This window comes from Ricinus communis, chromosome 1, assembly GCF_019578655.1.
Source record: "Ricinus communis isolate WT05 ecotype wild-type chromosome 1, ASM1957865v1, whole genome shotgun sequence".
Classification (NCBI taxonomy): Eukaryota; Viridiplantae; Streptophyta; class Magnoliopsida; order Malpighiales; family Euphorbiaceae; genus Ricinus; species Ricinus communis.
Genome location: NC_063256.1, coordinates 34,322,066 through 34,343,096, shown reverse-complemented (window position 1 = coordinate 34,343,096; position 21,031 = coordinate 34,322,066). Strand labels below are relative to the sequence as shown.

At 22.3% G+C, this 21,031-nt stretch overlaps 1 protein-coding gene across 1 annotated transcript; it reads right to left on the bottom strand.

Annotated features, from left to right (window-relative positions):
• Positions 1–629: 629 nt before the first annotated feature.
• LOC125370908 (BURP domain-containing protein 9-like) lies at positions 630–4,190 on the bottom strand. Its single transcript, XM_048378355.1, has 3 exons — positions 4,036–4,190; positions 3,778–3,886; positions 630–2,338 (listed from the first exon to the last, which is right to left on the bottom strand). Exons 1-3 carry the CDS (start codon positions 4,081–4,083, stop codon positions 837–839), a joined length of 1,659 nt encoding a protein of 552 aa, XP_048234312.1. The 5' UTR covers positions 4,084–4,190; the 3' UTR covers positions 630–836.
• Positions 4,191–21,031: the final 16,841 nt, after the last annotated feature.

The window sequence follows — 21,031 nt, the reverse complement described above, 5'->3', positions numbered from 1 at the left end:
TTAAATCAGCTATAAAATTAACTCAAATCTTATCTTTTTCCGTTCAAATCTAAATTTCATCTAACACTTTCATTAGGGATATACTTCTCTCTATTATTCTTGTACCTTCACAAAATTCATATAAAATCAAAATTAAGTATATTTACTAATTAAATATATATAAAATGCAAATAAAGGATAAATTTTATAATTTATAACCTAAATGATATTTAAAAATATATATATATTGCATGAAACCAAATCCTTCCTTTCTCAAACTAAATCTGAATCTTTTCCTCTTCCCCAATCCAATTTCTCTCTCTTCTTTCTCAATCCAATCCTCATTTAAATGATCTCTATTTCTTCTTACTCTCTATCTCTATTAATTCTTTCTTACATTTAATCTATATGATATTGATTTCTATTTTATTCTTTTTTAAAATTTATTCTTAATGCAGTCATCATATATTCTCATTATTATAGAAATATTATTGTGTAAGAAAATCACCCAAAAAATATTTAATTTCCATGGATATCACATAGTGACTATCCCTACTTATAGATTATTAAGTATAAACAACTTGAAGCTTTCTTGTTAAGAGAGGTTACCACATACCTTATATATAAATAGTACAAGTAAACAAATAAAATAAAATAAAAAACACAATCACATTTTTTTATTAACATTAAACAAACTTTTATTTATAATTACAAAGTATTACAAGGCCATAATACATGCAACATAAACAGTGGATTATTGAAAGCAACATTAGACAATACAAGCATCTATAACTCTCTTTGGTGGCCAAGAAATCCACATTATTGGAGGATTTCTTTTTCTTTTTTCTTTGGAGTTCTTAGTTAGAAGACCAGACAAGAGTGTCACTTCTGATAAAGTGGCAAACAGTTCCTTCTCCCGGTTTGATTTTGAGCATCAAAAAGGCTAAGTGCCCGGGGTTCCAATTTGAAGTGTCTGAGTGGCAAACTACTACTGCTTTAGCTTTTGTTCCATCAGCACCTACCAGTGGAGCTGTATATACCTTGGTGGCACTAATGGAATGGCAATAGTATAGAGCATATGGGTATTTCTGTTTGTGGCATACCACTTGGTTTTCTCCCACCATTTTGACTCCCATAATGGTGTACTCTTGCATTCTTGTTGGCTTATCTACCTCGTTGTAAAGTACCTGAGCTTTATTACCAATATGTGAAACAGTGAAATCGATTAAGGATTCCAACGATGTGGGACAAAATCTGTCTTCTCCTTTGATCCCTACGGACTCACAATCATCCACCGTTTTCTTGATTATCTTAGCCTGCAGTGATTCAGGTTTTACTGAAAATCGCTCTAACATTTCTGCTATTTTTTTACTTGAGAAGGGTATGGACTCTGCAACTTTACGAGGCAGAAATTTAGCCTCGTTTGTTGACTTAGTAATATGAAGCTTCATCTTTTGGCCAACATGAAGATCCTTTTGTAAGAAAAATACTGTCGAGTTGGGGAGGGCATGCTTGTTAAATTTTGTCTCATATCTTTTTCCATATTTTTGTCTTTTATCGTCTACACTCTCCACAAAGGCCTCATCATAACGCTTTCCGTATTTTTGCCTCTTGTCATCTGTACCTTCCACAAAGGCCTCATCATAACGCTTTCCGTATTTTTGCCTCTTGTCATCTGTACCTTCCACAAATGCCTCATCATAGCGTTTTCCGTATTTTTGCCTCTTGTCATCTACACTTTCCGTAAATGCCTCATCATAGCGCTTTCCGTATTTTTCCCTCCTATCATCTACACTTTCCGTAAAAGCCTCATCATAGCGCTTTCCGTATTTTTCTCTTCTGTCATCTACATTTTCCGTAAAAGCTTCATCATAGCGTTTTCCGTATTTTTCTCTTTTGTCATCTACATTTTCCGTAAAAGCCTCATCATAGCGCTTTCCATATTTTGCTCTCTTGTCATCCACACCTTCCACAAAAGCTTCATCATAGCGCTTTCCGTATTTTGCTCTCTTGTCATCCACACCTTTCACAAAAGCTTCATCATAGCGCTTTCCGTATTTTGCTCTCTTGTCATCCACACCTTCCACAAAAGCTTCATCATAGCGCTTTCCGTATTTTGCTCTCTTATCATCCACACCTTCCACAAAGGCCTCATCATAACGTTTGCCATATTTTTGCCTCTTATCATCCGTACCTTCCACAAAGGCCTCATCATACCGCCTTCCATATTTGCTTCTTTTATCTTCCGAACCCTCCATAAAATCTTTCTCAGAGTTTTTCCTTTTTTCATCCATGCCTTTAGGAGAATTCTGACCATCGTTAAAGCCCATGTCCCAGAAAGTAGTATTGCCTCCCAAATCTATTTTAAATTGCAAATAGACATTTTAAAAGAAATTTAGAACCATTGCGATACATATTAAAATTAACGCTACATAGATTATTATTATTTATTCATATGATGTAATGTATAATTGAATAATAATTTTACTAAAACTCCTTATAATGTTTTGAGATTCAAAAATAAGTTATTAAATAGTTATATACTATATGAAGGGAGTAAAAACTGAAATAAATAATGATTAATTTTGTAGTTCTTTTAGTTATTAGTTAAAATAATATCAAATTATAATTAATATTTTATTTTTAAAAATTAAAACTAAAATTATTACCTAATTAAAAAATTAATTTATAAATTAATATAATATTAAAATATAATTATTATACTATTTTTTAATATAGAATTAGAATCATTATCTAATTAGAAAATTAAGTAATTAAGTTAATATAATATCAATATATAATTAATATGCTATTTCTTAGAATTAGAATTATTGTTGAACTAGAAATATAATTTATTATTCAATAATTTCATAAAAAATTATAAAATTACACATGACTTAAATTTCATGTGTCAAAAATAAATACACATATCAAAATAATTATATGTCGGAATATAAACACACATATCAAAATTATAAAAATTTATATATCAAAAATTAATTTTTATATATATAATATATACATATATATATGATTAAATTGTTTAAAAAGTTAAAAGAAAAAATAAATCAAGTAAAAGAATACTAATTAACCAATTTTTGTTAGAAATTAAAATTAAATATATTGTTAAAATTAAACATTTTATTCCATTTTGATAAAAACTTTATCCGAATGAGTGTGATCTTGTTATTTAATTAAAGTATTCATTAAGTGTTTTTATTGATCATTAGAATAACTAAGCTAAAATTAAATAATTAACCTTACTATAATTTAATGAAAACATGTTATATTGAGTATAGTACTTAACAGTAAATTTAGAACTTAAATTAATTAACATTTCTCAAAGAAAAAGGACTAAATTAATCTTTTTATTAATTAAATCCTTTAAATAAATTGTAAATACTAAAAATAGATAAAAAAATAAATAAGAAAAGATTAAAAAATAAATAAAAATCTAAAAATCTTTAAAATGAAGAAAGAAAAAGAAAAAAAAAACAAACAAATCCCATCTTGCTAAATATATTAGGAAAAGAAAAACTAGGGATTTTTCATACTAATTTCATTATTACAATAATTATAGTTGTGATTTAATTAGCCAATATTACACATATGTAGTATGTTTTTAATGAGTTTATACAATGAATAAAATGGTGTTCCTTAAAACTCTCTAATTTTTGTTAAAAGAATTTCCATGAGTAATTTTTTATATATAATTATTGTTTTTTTTGTCTAATGATTATTTGAAATTATTCATAATTAATAATAATAAGTCGATTAAGAATAAAAGGTGATATAAACCTGCAGGCTGCAAGAGTTTTAGGAGTTCTTGAGGTATTGGAGTGTTGGGTAACTTAGAATGCCAGTAATCTTCTGCAGGTAGAGAAGCTTTACTTCCTGATATCATCACCTGCAATATAATAATAAACATAAACATTGATGATCAAATATATATATATATATATATATATATATATATATATATAAGGAAGCCAGAGATGCATCAAACATTAAGAAAGATGAACACAAAATGAACTGTAGAATTTTGGGAATACTTACACAAAATAAAGCAAAGATGGGAAGGAGATGAAACGCCATAGTGCCCATGAAACACAATGACGAAAAGTTTAACTATTTTCTTTGGAATGCAAATACTTAAAAGGACTCTCCCCTATTTATAGCAGTTTCTTCCCATAATGGGACAAAATAATCAAATATTATTTAAAATTTATTTTCCTTCTTAGCTTTTTAAAAATACAGTCAATACGAACTCTGAGTCTTATAGCGTCATACTGTCTTTTACTAACAGATAAAAGTCATTAAAAATAGAATTCTTTTTTATTTCAGGATGAAAATATTTTTTCGTATTAAAGGAATATTACGTGTTTTATATTTTTATTATATATTTGTTATTTTTAATATCATTATTAAATTATAATTTTGTAAGCAATATGACATCTAATAATGTATTATAGAATTTATAAAATGCATTAAAATTTTATTAAAATTTTATTTTTTAAATTTGATTGAAATTAATATATTATTAATATATATGTGTATATATTAATAATTTATGATGATTACAAAATATTTCGTCGGATGGTAACTTTAAAATATTTATGTTATTAAAAATTTATATTTTTATTAATATTTATAATCTAAAAAATGAGAAACATATTAAATGTATCTAAAAATATTTAAAAAAAATATATGTATTATTTATTTGATTCAAAAAATACTTCTATTCATTAAGTGTAAAATCATCTAACCAGAAGATACGTATTTAAAATTAAAATGAATACATAAAATAACATATTTTAGTATAATTTTATGATGATTGCATTTTGCTTAACTTTTTTTTATTAGTACATTAATAAAAATTGATTTTTTTCTTATATTAATAACCACTAAAATTCTTTATATTTGGTGATTATATGTAAAATATAAGAGAATAGATTGTACAGTAAAATGGAATAGAAAAGATTGACATCCAAATAACGTGTTTCATAATAGACTTTGCAAAAGACTCAGAATAACAAACTAAGAGTGTTTTCTTATGAGAGTTGAGTCCTTTCATTTGGAAAGGTGTTTTTGTTGCATGTATAAGTGTTTGATTGAGAGAGTTAAAGAGATAGAGAGAGTCCAAGTGTTTGTCATATTTGGACAAATTAAAATTTCAAAGTGTTATAATGTGTTGACAGCTTTGTGTAATTTCTTATCAAAACTGTCACATTTTTAAACAATGGTGGAAAAGAGGTCTTGCATGCATAACAGGTGGAAAAACTAAGTCTTCATGGTTTGACAGCTTTATTTCTTTTAAATTATATTGTATGCATGCTTTAATAGACTTTATTTCTGAATAAAATATGAGTATTATATATATATTAATAAATATTAAACATTAAAAAGTAGATCAAATTTAATAGATTCTAATTTTATAGAAAATATATTTCATATATGATAAATATTAAATCATATATTAATTTTATAAATGTGTTTTGATAAACTCAATTATTTAAGTATCAGATATAATTTTTATTCTTTTTATTGTTATTCTTATAAAAAGAAAAAGCGATATTAAAAATTGATAAACCATACAATTTCTTTACACATAAATTATTTATTTATTATTATTATTATTATTATTATTATTATTATTAGAGAAAAGTATATAATTTGATCTTTTGATACAGGATGACTTGTGGTATTTTTAGTGCTATTTTAGTACTCTGAGAATTACATTGTTAGCAATTTGTATTCAGATTGTTAACACTATTAATAATTTTAACAAGTGAGATTTTAATAAAATATGATTACTGTAAAATCGGTCTAGTCGAATAGATGGCAATAAATAGAGTTCTCTAATCTGGTTAGATATTCCTGAACTCATCAGTATTAACTAGAATTTTAAAAACAAATGGATTAGTTAAGATTATTTTCTCTCTCTTTACTCTCTTCAATTTTTTTTCTAAATTTTATAAAATTTTATATAATTAATATTAGACAAAAGCTAAATTGGTAATAAATAGAACGGTGGTGGAATTAATTGTCTAAAAATTGATATAAACAAATAAATAAGCTAAACTATTGGATTAACAGTATTAGTAAATTTAGATACAAATTGGTAACTGTTTAATTTTTAGAATACTAACATTTTACAAAAAAAAAACCATAAAATTTTTTGTGTCAACAGATCAAATTACATGGTCAAATTTTATGCTTTTTCTATTATTATTATTATTATTAATTGTTTTACCAGCTTAAAATTTGATCCATTTTGTAAGCTTATGGTGGTAGCTTAAAGCTTAATAAACAGAGTTTATAATAATGAATAGTAACCTGTTCCTGCTAGTTTCAGTTGTATTCCTTCTGTTGATGCAGTGAATCCCTACTTTTTACTTTTATATGAAAAATGAAATCCTAATATTTTGAAGTCTAATTAACAACCCTAATAGGGTAAACTCTAAATAACAGCACTTTCTGTAATGTTACTGCTATAACCTGTATAAACAATAAAAGTCACAAGTGACTATTGTTAAATATTTTATTTCTAAAAATAATATTTTATTACATTTAGTTTATCACCCTCAAATCAATCGACTTTATTTAAATAATTTTTTATCAAGTCACAGAGAATTCGAGCTTGTATAATTGAAATATTTAAAGTTCGATTATTTATCACTCTCGTATTATTAATTAAAAATTAGCATCCAAAAATAAGATGAGTCTGTATTTATTTATATTTTATATGTGAGAATGTGTTAAAAATATAAAATTATTTTTAAAATTTTATTTAACAACTTAAACTTTTGAGTAAACTAATTTAAACACAAAATTTTCTTTTTCTTTTTTTTCTAAAAAAAGAAAAGGTGGCTAGTGTTTTATTCCTTTCCATAGCAAATAATGCTATTTCAGTAGCTAATTCTCACCCACTAGACCATAATTAAGTTCTCTTTAAATTAATAAAAAGTTTTAAAATTGTTTCGACCATGTTCTATAGGCATAATTTAATATTCCTTACTATTTGATAATTATTAGAACAATGTATAATATCTGTATATAATTTTTCCATTGACTCAACTTAAAAATTAAGTTTTATTATCTAATAAAAATTATATATTTTTTAAATTTTAATTTTAATTTTAATAAAATATCAACTGTTGAATTTTAAATTAGAGTATAATTATAAATGTGATATATCATAAAATTCAATTTTAATATAAAGATCTAATTATTAAATAAATTTTAAACATTACACGTTTTAATAATTTTATATAATTATTTTAGAATTTAATATTTATATTTTTAATTTATTTTAAAAAAATTATAATAATATTTAAAATATTATAATAAAAAAATAACATTTAAAGTTAATTCTGATTACTAATATAAAAATTAATAAATTAATAAAAAATTTATTATATTTAAATAAAAAATATATAAAAGAATGTATATATATAAAAATTTTAATGATTATATTATTAATTTTAGAATAAATTATTTTTACTGATCCATAACTATACTAAAGAAATCTCATATTAAGGAAGACACGTAACCTTGCATAATAACCGGAAGACCCTGATCATCTTACAAGGACATGGATAGATACTAATTGCCTTTGTACATGCATGAGACAGCTGTTTTCAAACATGCAAATTCACACTGTAGTTGTCGTTTTGTACATATTTCTATCCTTTCTATTTACCATCCCCTGTCGTTTCCTTTTCTAGCGTTTTGATTCCGATGATAAATAAAATTTAATAGATTTAATATATAATTTCATCCTTTTTTTAAAACTATAAACACATTTCAACTTCTGTTTTAATATTTTTCATTCTTAAATATATATATTTTTATATTGTTTTGAAATAAATAAATAGAAAATCCAAAATATATTATATAAATAAAAGAAATTAAAAATTAAAATTAAAAATAAAATTTGAGAAATGGTATAAATTAAAATAATAATTAAGATTATATTAGTAAAATTTAAGTTTGAAGCAATATATTCATTTTACTATTTATCTATTTTTTAAAATAATTACAAAAATATTTTTTATTTTTTTTAAATATTTTTACTGTTTTCAGAAGTACTCATTTTTCATCTTCTTTATTTTTTTTATTTTTTTAAAATTAGTTTCAAATACTTTACAAATGCTTAATATATATCATATTTTAGTAAACATACATCGTTTGTTGTTGAACATTTGAGTTTGATTTTGTTTCATTTTAAAAAAATTTAGATATCTAAAATATACTATTATTTGGCAAACATTTATTTTTATCGTTCAATTTCTTTTGAGTTTGTATTTTTAATTTTATTTGAAAAAGATTGAAATACCTAACGTATAATTAATTTATATTATTTTTGGTAAAATATATACCTTTTGTTGTTGTTTACGTTTAAAAGTATACCGGACATATACTTTTTTTCTTCAATATATATTGGACATATACTTTTTTATCTTATAGCAATTTATCTAATTTTCTAGGTATGATATTCTCAACACATCTCCAAATCTTTAAACTTAATGTATATTTAATATATATTGTTTTTAGTTAAATATGCATTTTGTTGTTATTTACGTTAAAAGTATACCCAACATATACTTGTTTTTCTTAAATATATACTGAACATATATATTTTTTACCTTGTAGCTATTTATCTAAATTTTTGAAACATGAAATTCTCAACACATCTCTAAATCTTTAAATTAAAAAAATATCTTTTAGATTTATTTATTTATTTATTCATCATACAAACAAAATATAATAATATTTATAAAAATTAATGAGTTTTAAATTTATTATCTATCAAATTATATTGAATATATATACTTTTTTCAAAATATACTTAACATATATCTTTTCCTCTGAAAAAAATCAAATCGGATGTTTTTATAAATAAAATTTTATTTTTGAGTATGTTAACTGAATTCCCATTTTTTATTGTTGTTCCTGGACTTCATGCCAGGTCATATTGATAATTTTCTCGGAAGTTAAAATCGAAATCAATATTAAAATTTGATGCTAAAATTAAACATTTAAATATTACATGCTAGATTTGATAATAAATGCAAAGTATACAATTTTTTTGGCAATTAAAACATAATTATTTTATATTTTTGTGGTATTTATCCTGCCATAGAATTAAGACAACTCTTATGTAATAACTACACAGTGGCCGAGGGTCGAATAAAAAATTAAAATTATATAAATGGATTTCACAATTAATAAATATTATTTATTAAATTATAAAAATAAATAGAAATCTATAACAAATAAAAATAATAATTTTTTAGTCAATAACTAATTAATAAATATATTTGGTTAATTTAATACCCATAAAATATAATATCAACCATTATAAATTTATAAGATATTGTACACCTATAGTGTATTAAAATAATTATATTCTTAATATTAATAAAAAATTGATAGAAATAGAAATTTAGTTAAAAGGTTTATAATCCTACAATATTAATAATTAATAAATTATTATTAATAAACTCAATTAATAACAGTGTAAAAATGTCTTCAAAATCTATTATTATTATTATTATTATTTTTGTTGTTGTTATGTCTTCAAAATCTATTATTATTATTATTATTATTGTTGTTATTATTATTAACAGTTTATTTTCTATATATATATATATATATATATATATATATATATATAATATAAATTTATTATTCAATATCCCCTTTATCTATTACCAGCTTATAATACAATTAAATAATTTAGTATTTATTTTTTTAAAATTTAGTACATATCTCATTTATATTTTTATGCACGTAGCATAAGTAAAATCAACGAGTAAGGAACTTATCTTCACCACCTTTTCTTTAACTGAATATATTTCTAATTAATTGCATTGTTTAATTTTGATAGGTTTTTGTTGTTTTCCCCGCCCACCCAACATCAATAGCTTATTATTTAGACAAATAAATTTTGTTAAAAATTGGAATTCTAAAATTAAATTTATAATTCACTAATCAATAAATTATTTATTATTAAATTAATTAATTAAAAATTAATAAAAATTTATTAGTAATTTTCAGTCTTTATCCTCCTTTATACTTTTATATATTTTTAATATGTGAGTCGGGTCAAAAAAGCGGGTCAACGAGCGAGAGAAGTAGATGTTGAAAAGCAAAAATATCTAAATAAGGAGCGAGTCTTTGCTGACATCTATAGTACAAGGAAAACAAGAATATATCAAATTTCACATTAAAACTAACCATATTAGACGTATTTTGATTGTTTGACTCGTAAGTTAGACTAATTTCTAAATTAAATATATTGTATTTAAAATATAATTTAGAATGAATAATATCCTAAGAAGTTATAAAATTCAATAAAAGAAAAAATTAAAACTGTATCTAGTTATGGATCATTACAGTATATATATATATTTTTAAAAATCAGATTAAAAAGTAAATGGTTCAAAATGTCAATTAATGTTTCAATCGGTTTGACCGATCTGGTCATTAAAAAGACCAGTCTAATAAAAATTAATTATATTTTATTTATTATTCTTGACAATTAATAAACAACTTATAAAACGACAAAGTATAGTTCCGAATCGCTACAGAGCATATAAATGTATATAAGGTGACAAAGTGTAGAATCTGGTGTTGATCTACAGAATAAGAAACTCTCGTCACCCTGCATTAATAATAACCGGAAGACACTCCTCATCGATCCTCTTGCATGAACATGGATATCTACACACGTGACCCCACTTGTCCCCTTTCTGCATGCATGAGACAGCTGTTTTCAACATTCAAACTCACACCCTTCCCCTTATTGTCGTTTTGTACCTATTTTATCCTTATTTTTCCTTGTCGTTTCCTTTTTCTTTAGCTTTTTCATTTTGATAAGGTTTAACTGCCGAAAGAATTATGAATTCTCCGTTATCAAAATTAGCATATAACTTTCAAATTTTCTGTTTTAATATTGATTTTAATTTTAACATTTAATGAAATTATTGGTTTAGAATAGGCTAATCTGGACTGAATTTTGATAAAATAAAGAAGAACTAAGTTAAAAAAATACTATTATTTAAGTACATAATTTTTTTTTTTAATTTTAAAATTTTATTAGTTTTATGTGCTTAAACAATAATATTTTAATAGTAAGAGTGTTGACTCAATTCTCTTTTTACTGTTGTTGTCATAGTTCATATCACGTTAACAAATTTTATTAAAAATTCTACTGAAAGTTAAAATCAAAATTAATATTAAAGTTGAATGCTAAAATTTAAAATTTGAATAGTACGATATCAGATTTAATAACAAAGCAAAGTATAGAATTTTTGTGGTAATTAAGCCTTTTGATAATATATAAGGGTTAGAATTTTATGATGTTATTTTATTTTGTACTTCGATTATTCTATTATAACTATCAATTTTTTTTTAAATAAAAAGATTTTAGTTATTTATTATTTTTATATATTGACTGCAATATTAATTTTTTATTTTATTTTATATTAGAATAAGTATAATAAATTTCAAAATATTTATAGAAGAGTATATTAATCTAATTTAACTAGTTTATTCTTATAATTAATTTATTAAATGCTTTCTTAATGCGAATGAATTACTAAAAAGTGATAGCTATAATGAAATGAAGGATATCCTATAAATAAATTTCAAATAAATAGTTGAGATTTAATTAAAAATAGTTTAAATTTTATGTAATTTTTTATTATTAATTGAATAAAATTTAAATTATTAAGTTTAAGTTTAAGTTTAATAATTGAATACTAATATAATCTATCATGTTATTTAAAACATAAAAGAATCTCAATCCAATATATAATGTAATATCAAAACAAAACAGATAAAAAAAGCCGAGCCTTAAAAGTTTTTTCTCGTCAAAATAGTACTCGTATATAAATTACTATACTCATTATATTTATCCAAATTGTTAACGTATATTTTTTACATTTATTATTTTTTAATACTAATTTTTATATTTTATTAATTTATATTATTTAAATAGTTATTTTCTTTATTAAATAACGGTTCCAATTCTATAAAATAGTATATTATATTTTTGTCATTAAATTATACATAATAATATGAAAAAGAATCTTGTAATATTAGAAATTCTATTATAAAAAATTGAAATATTGAATTTGATATAATATTACCAGTATGCTTTTATTAAACTTTTGTTGTATGTATTTAATTTATTATTAATCAAATCATATATATAAAGTTTGAAATAAAAAGTGCAATTACAGTTTTCAAATAAAAGAAATATTTATAATAATAACAGTCCATACAATATGTAATAAACGGCTAACAAAGAAAATATTTATAGTTATCCTATAAGATCAAAGAGTGACATAAACAACTTTATATTATATATTATCTATGGATCTATTGAAGCATCCATAAAATTTAGAGTTTTAATACAGCATTATTGTGGCACTTTATTATTATAAGTCTATTTTTAATTATAAATAATTAGTCGATATTATTATAAATAGTTTATTTATTTTATATGTCTTTTTACTAATACAGATTTGTCAATTAATTTATATATAAATTTTAATTATTTATATAAATCAAAATTATATAGATAAATCTTAAATTATCAAATACTATTGATTAAATTCTAAAAATAAATAGAATTGTTTAATAAATAAAAATGATATATTTAATCGATCAATAATTAAGTAATATATATATTTAACTAATCTAATATTTAATTATATTAATAAATTATTAAATTTAAAATAATATTAATTTTTATAAATTTATATAGTACTAAATACCTATCGTACATTAGAATAACTAAAAAATTAAAAGACCGAGTCCTTCTACACGATGGTGGTCTTCACTAAGTTCTCATTCTTATTTGATAGAATATGACATACAAAGGATGAGGGGAGAGAGCTTTCCGTTTCCATAGTTTATTTGTCATGTATTTTGTTTATAGAAAAATGATTTTGGATGTTCTTATTGTAAATTTTATTAATTTTGTAAAAGTTCTCATATGTTAAATATAATTAATGAATGTTTTATTTATTAGTCTAACCTTAGCTTTTGTTTTGTTTTTATTCTTATCTATGAATGCAAACAATTATATGTTTATAAGATACGTCTATGTTAGTTCTTCATAAAATAGTTAAATTAAAGTTAATAATTAATAATTATTATTTCTCTTACTATCTTATATCCAGTTAAATTAAAAAAGAAACTGTGTATAACAAAGTTTTTTAAAAAATGTCTTTTCTATTGCATAATAAATGCTAAGAATTAATTCACTTAAAATAGGTATCTGTTGTTATTTGTTAATTTTTTTTCAATTTTTATCCACTACCGATCATCTTTTAAATAGGTGATAGTTTTTTTTTTTTTTTTCATGCATAAATATTGATTCTTTAGTGAAGAATTTTTGTAATATTACTTATTTAAAAATTAAAAATCAATTTATGATTTAAAATATATATTGAATGAAGCACGCAAACTGTATAGTTACAAATTAAAAAAAATTCTATCAACGCAATTGAAGATATGAGCATAGTTTTTAATTTTTTAAGTGAAATTACTTTTTTGTACTTCTTAATTATAGTGTTTTTTTTTTTTACTATTAATCAAGTTGTACTTTTATTTTTAATAAATGAAAGATTTATAGTTTCTATAAAAATAAATTTTATGGTGATTTACTTATTATGTAAATTATTAAAATAAAAATATAAAAATAGACATAAATATATATATATATATATATATTAATTTTTGAAATTTAATGTGCTTAATTATTTATACATAAAATTTTCGTTTTGACATGTGTATTTATTTTTGACACATAGAACTTAAGTTTATGTATAATTCTATAGTTTTTCTTATTAATCTATTGATTAATAAATTACACTCATAATTAAATACTGACTCTAATCCTAAGAAATAATATATTAATTATGATTTAATATTATAATAATTAATAAATAATTTTCTAATTAGATAATGATACTAATTCTATCCTAAGAAATAACATATTAATTATATTTAAATATTATATTCATTAATAAATTAATTTGCTAATTAGATAATAACTTTAATTTTAGAAAATAACATCTTAAATTATATTTAATAATAAACTGAATTTTTAATCCTAATGTCAATTATATTGGTAGTATAATTTATATAATATCAAAATTAATTAATAAGTATTTTATATTATAGCATTAATAAAACATATTTACCGATTTAAAAGGAAAATTCCTATTGGTTGGGCATTTTAATAAAACAAATAAAAAGCCCCCTTATAAGAGAAAGCCTCGCAACCAGAGTTTCCCAACCCATTTAAGGGGACAGACGAGGGAAACCTTATAAAACTAGTATAAATTTAAGAGATTTTTACACAAATATCTAAAAGATTAGAATTTTTCTTTTCATAATTACATTTTTATCTCACAAAAAAGAGCTTATAGAAATACGATATTTTAAGTATACAATTTGCAAAAATAGAATATATGTATTTCAAAATAAATAAATATACATATACTTGTTTACAATTTAATTGAAAGGCATATAATTAGTTGGCTAACAATAATTCATTGGCTGCTAATTTAGTTGTGTACATTGATAACTTATCATTTTGTGTGATACGATACATGTTGTGGTTGTAATCTTCAACTTAATACTCTTAGTGACCTCCTAGGCAAGTATTTTTATTATTATTTTAGTGTTAGCTTATATTTATACGACTCTTCAATTTGGTGATCTCATTTATTACACCACAATCTAAATTTGCATCACATCACATAATAGTATCGTTTGACTGGTTTATCAGAAATGACGAATGATGGTGGAAAAAATAATATCTTTTTTAGTTTCCCACAAATCTGAAAAATTTTGGATGACTCTAATATACTTATCTATTAGCTTTCCAACAATACTAATTTTAAAATAATTTAATTGATGTTTGAAATTTTATAGCCGAAATTGTTAAAGACGTGAATGCATATATTGAAAATTCTACAAATTATTTTTATTAAAAAATATTTAAAATTAAAAAAACACAAAATGCAAATATATATTTGTATTTGTTTTTTTATTTTAAACTTACCATGATGTATCCTGCGACCATATACTTAAAGTGTTACATTTCTTTTATTGATTTTTTTAATGGCATCTAATTAGCTTTATTATTTAATCTCGTATCAACATCTGATAAGAAGCAATCAATCAAATTATTTAGATTAATGGATTGCTAAGAGGGAGAGAACTAGAAACTAATTTAGAAGAATTGATTTTTTTGAAAATAATACGTGGAGCCAAAATGAAATATATTTATCTAGGAATAAATATGACCCCCTTCTCATTATCCACGGTTGAATTTGAAAATGGATGTATTGCTTCCATTAAACAAAGACATTGTTGGTTTATAAGAAGTGATTAAAAAACATAACATTAGGTACATTGATGACTAAGTGAAATCTTTAAATTTATACATCTTTTTTTTCCTAAGGAAAAAGAAAAAGAGAAAGAAAAGAAGACCAGAGCAAAGAACAAAAGAGGAGGTGAGGTACCAAAAAAATGAAATGACATCAAAATATATTTATGTAAACAAGGTGGATACAGCTGGGTAGCTAAAACAAGTGGTTAGGAGGAAGGGAATTATTCCATGCTAACTGAGGAGGCATCTACTTATGCCTAGATTGCCTGTTAAGTTGCACTTTGTCTTTCTTGAGAAGGTGGAATTTGGATTCTTCACTTTCCATTTTGTGGCATTGGAGGATTGAAAAATTGAGAGTCAATGCTCTGATATTAAATTATGCCCCAACTAACTCTATCGCTGAAAAAGATATTAGATCAGTGGATTACTAATTTAAGGTGTATATGCAAATTATCTCTAATCAGTTATGCAATTGCAAACAACTCTAAGCTACCTAATTAATTGAGGGTTACCTTCAATACTATCTGCCCTGCCCCTTCTAAAAGCAGCAGAAATTGACATAACATTATCATTCTTATCAATCTAACGTAACATCTTACGTTCAAATATTTACATGACATTATCATATAAATTGTGAAGATACAATAAAATATTAAGGATCAAAACTATTTAAATACTTATGTAAAAAAATTGTTTATAATATTTATAACAAATAACTACATTATACTGTAAAGGATCATGAACAAGTACACACATACTGGCTCAATAATTTTTGGAAAAATTATTTAGAATACTGAAAGCTTGCTCCCTTTTCTTTTTCTTTTGGCTTTGCCTTGGAATCGAATTGAGAAAAAAGGAAATAAGGAATACTAATCAATTATTAATATGTATATAATTGTAATTTTAAGTGAAAGCGGGAAGTAGAAAACACAAGACGTGTACGCAATATGGAAATTGCTAACGTTGGCTTTCCATTTAACCAGTGGTTTAGAGCCACGTAATTGTATTTAAATGCAATCAAGCAAGTGCTGTGCTGCAGCCCATCCCTGTCAAATTAATGCACTTTAATAATCAGTGCAAAATTTAGAAACATTTCTTATGTTTTGGCCGTCATTTAGAAAAATCCCTATTCGTTTATTGCAGAGTCTCACTCATTGGATAAATATATGATATGATATACCTGTGAATTCCAAAGTTTTATCTTTTCTATTTGTTTAAGTTTACTCTACTAATCAATGTTCATTAGGTTCTTAATACTATTTAAATATAAGTTAGATTAATGATTATTATTATTTTGTAACTAAAAGTCATATTGCTAGTGATTAAATTGACTTTGCAACTTTATTTTCTCACTATATAAAATGTCACATCAATCTATACATTTAATAAAATAATTAAAATCCAACTCATCATTATGGTCTAACGGCTAATATGTAACTAGAATATTAGTAATTTCTTACCCTTTTTTTTTTTTAACTGATTGCTTTTAGCGATGAAGTTGTATTTTTTTTTCAAAAAAATAATTTTCCTAAATAATAAAATCCAAATCAATTTTAGTTTGTATTTTGCTCCAAAGTTGAAGATTTGACCCAATAAGGTATATTTTTTTATGTTTTTAGATGAGAATGACGGTATATGTATATATTCAATTTTTCTCTAGACTTTATAAGTAATAACTAAAATTTAAAATTTTAGAAAAAATTGAAATAAGTTTAGATAATTTTTGAAATTATTTTAACTTTCAAATTAATTAAAAATACTTAATTTGTTAATATTTTATAATAATAGTAGTTTGGTGAGAGTATCTTTAAATGGTTATAAGAGTATTTTTAGTATAAAAAAATAAATGAAACTAGAATTTAATAAATGATATTAAACTTATCTTAAAAAGAGAGATTTTTAAGTCACTCAAGTAATTTTGAAGTAGCATCAAGTCAAAATATATCATTTTAAATTAAATCTATAAAAAATAATAAAAATATTGGCAAAGATATATACACATATCCGAATGCGTTATTTTCAATTAATTATATTATTTTATAATTATACTATAGCCACAGTTTCACTTTTTTAAGAAATATTCTTTTCATGTTTAAGATATATTTTTCTTGTTTACTATTCACAGAGACAATACTTCATAGATCTGAAAATCAACCAAACATCAATCAAATATCAACCATACTTATCTTAAAATCAACAAAACATCAACCAAATATCAATGAAAATCAAGAAATTATTATATATTACAAAAAAATATCATAATATAAGTATTCTTAGCCATATTTGTTTGCTAATTTTATAGAAAGCCAATCTCCAAAGTATCCAGAATCAGTCCATAACTTCACTATCCTTTTTCTTCTTTACTCATTTTTACATCAACAAAATATATAAAAAGAATCATAATTAAGCATAAAATAAGGTAAATCTAAATATCAAAATATAATTTTATTAATAAAAAGAATTAATTTCTAAATTTAAAACTTATTAAATAGATAAATAACATTTCAAGGAAAGAAATCAACGAAACTTTTTCATATATCAGAAAATTAATAAAAAAAGTAAATAAAAAAGCATAAATTGACATGAAAGAATCATGACGGAACTGTAAAATAATTTAAAATAAATATCATCAACCGTATCTATTTTAAAATCAGTAAACATCAACAAAAATTATTCAGTTGTAAAATAATTTAAAATAAATAGAAGTCAACGAGAAAATATTTAAGTAAATAGAAAAATATTAGAAATGATAAAGAATAGTAAAAAATGACAATCACATCGAATATATATAATCACAAAAAGAATATGCATAGTGTATCATTTGTAATAAATTAATTATTTTACTCCATAATATTTTATTCTCTTAACTTTTTATTTATAGATACTATAGCTTGAATTTTTCAGAAATAAAAAAGTCAAAAAATATTTAAAGCCACATAATATTATATATAATAATCTTAAAAATATATATATATTAAAAATTAAAATAAACAAATATATATATATATATATATATATTTTTAAATCTAAAATATTTTTCTTATTGCTTTGTGATTTTTATTTACATAAAAAAATCAAAATATATTCTATTTTTATAAGTCAGAAAATTAATAACGAAAACATCAAATGTAAGATCGAACAAAATGAAGTTAAAATGGTTAGAAGATTCAAATTATTTTATTCACTCTAAGAAAAAGATAAAAAAATTTAAAGCCAAACTGAGCAAAGTTATAATGTTTATTGATATTTCTTTTACCTGTTTTACTTTTAGTTTTTATTTTTAAAATTTTAAAATTTATTTAAAAAACAAACTGAAAAATTAGAAAAAAAAAAAGACTATATTTGAATGCTATTATGTTATCTTGTAAGACTAATTAGACATATTCTCTCTGAAATTGATTAATTTCACTCATATTGTTACTTTCTTATAGATTTAAAGACTTTTTGAAGAACAAAGGAAGACGAAAAAAGAAAAAGAAATAATTTAGAGCATTAAATGAAAGCATAGTTCGAAATAGGAATGGTTGAAAAGTTTGAAGAAGAGTTTATCTTTTTATTTAGACCTTTATGATTGACTTTGCAATTGCCACTATTAATTTTCACTTATTAGACTTATATATTCTATTTTTATAAGTCAGAAAATTAATAACAAAAACATCAAATGTAAGATCGAACAAAATGAAGTTAAAATGGTTAGAAGATTCAAATTATTTTATTCACTCTAAGAAAAAGATAAAAAAATTTAAAGCCAAACTGAGCAAAGTTATAATGTTTATTGATATTTCTTTTACCTGTTTTACTTTTAGTTTTTATTTTTAAAATTTTAAAATTTATTTAAAAAACAAACTGAAAAATTAGAAAAAAAAAAAGACTATATTTGAATGCTATTATGTTATCTTGTAAGACTAATTAGACATATTCTCTCTGAAATTGATTAATTTCACTCATATTGTTACTTTCTTATAGATTTAAAGATTTTTTGAAGAACAAAGGAAGACGAAAAAAGAAAAAGAAATAATTTAGAGCATTAAATGAAAGCATAGTTCGAAATAGGAATGGTTGAAAAGTTTGAAGAAGAGTTTATCTTTTTATTTAGACCTTTATGATTGACTTTGCAATTGCCACTATTAATAATTACAAAAGCAAAAGCATAAAAAAGAAAGTTGAAAGCGAAAAAATGTAATAAATAAAATATACTTTTGTAATTATTTCTAAAGAAAAAGTGTGTTGGGCTTAATTTTCTAAAAAACTAAGTCAATTAACTTTTATACCCTAAAAATTAACAAAAATATATTTAAAATATAAAAGTCTAACTTCTAGGCCCACCAACAAAAACATGCACTCCATTAAGTATCACTACTCAATAAATATTAATATTTGATTCTCTTCACACATTTTATTTTCTTTTATGTTCCAAATCATTAGAAAAGATAAACAAAAAAAGAAAAAGGCTTAAATACATAGAGATACCATGAAAACAAACATGCATTCTTTTAAAAAATTTTAATTGTACAAAAAATAATATTAAATAAAAACTAAATAATTTTAAATTCTAAATCTGATCTTATCCAACTATTTCATTTAATGTTAAAATAATATGTTCTTTCACAAAGAGTTACAGTAATTTTTTATTAGTTAATTTAAAAATTATATAATTAATTTTAAATTTTAATCTTTCAAATGACAGATATAAATATCCACTTAAATTATATTAAATTGTATTATACAAACAATATATAAAATTTATTTTTGATATAAACTACTATTCATTAATTATTTTATAGTATTTAACACAAGAAAAAGATAGAAAAAATTTACTCTCTTAAAAAGAGTGATACTAAAAGCAAAGAAACTAAAAAATTAATTTAAAACTAAAAAATTAAATTAATACGATATATTTATATATATATATATATATATATATATATAAATATATCGTATAGTTGAAGTTAATATAACTAAAAGAATATAAAATTTACACTGTGTATAGCTAAAAAGATGTAAAAATATAAAATATTTCTTAAGGTATACAATGAATAATATTGTAATATCCATAATACTTAAATTTAAATTTTATTTAATTTCTTAGGAGCATTTTAGTAAATAAATATTTTAGTATTTAATTGAGCATTAAATAAAATATTTTAATAGTAATAACTAATAACTATAAGTAACATTTAATTTAGTATTATTGTAAATAATTTCATATATTGATTTTGGTGAATTTTAAATTTTGATTTGTGATTTTAAGTGAGTGAGTCAAATTTTATTTAAATGAACTTTATTTAAAATGCTTGTGTTTTATTTAATTTGGGTTAAATCTATATTAATTATTAATTTATTTTATATAATTATCATTATTATTGTAAGTCTAAGCTAGTGTTCAATTGTTGGGATAATAAATTAAGTGCATGTGTATGAGTATGTGCATGTGTATGAGTATATGTATGTATGTATATATATGTTTGTATATATTTTCGCCAACCAGGTCATTTTCCAAGTCAACCTCAAAACCCGAGGGAGCAAGCCCAAGCAATAACTCTCCGAAGTGGGAAGAATGTACTAGAGGCTGAGTCCAGAGATAAAGAACACGAAGTTAAGCCAGAGACCACTCAAAAACAGCAGGCGGAAGCA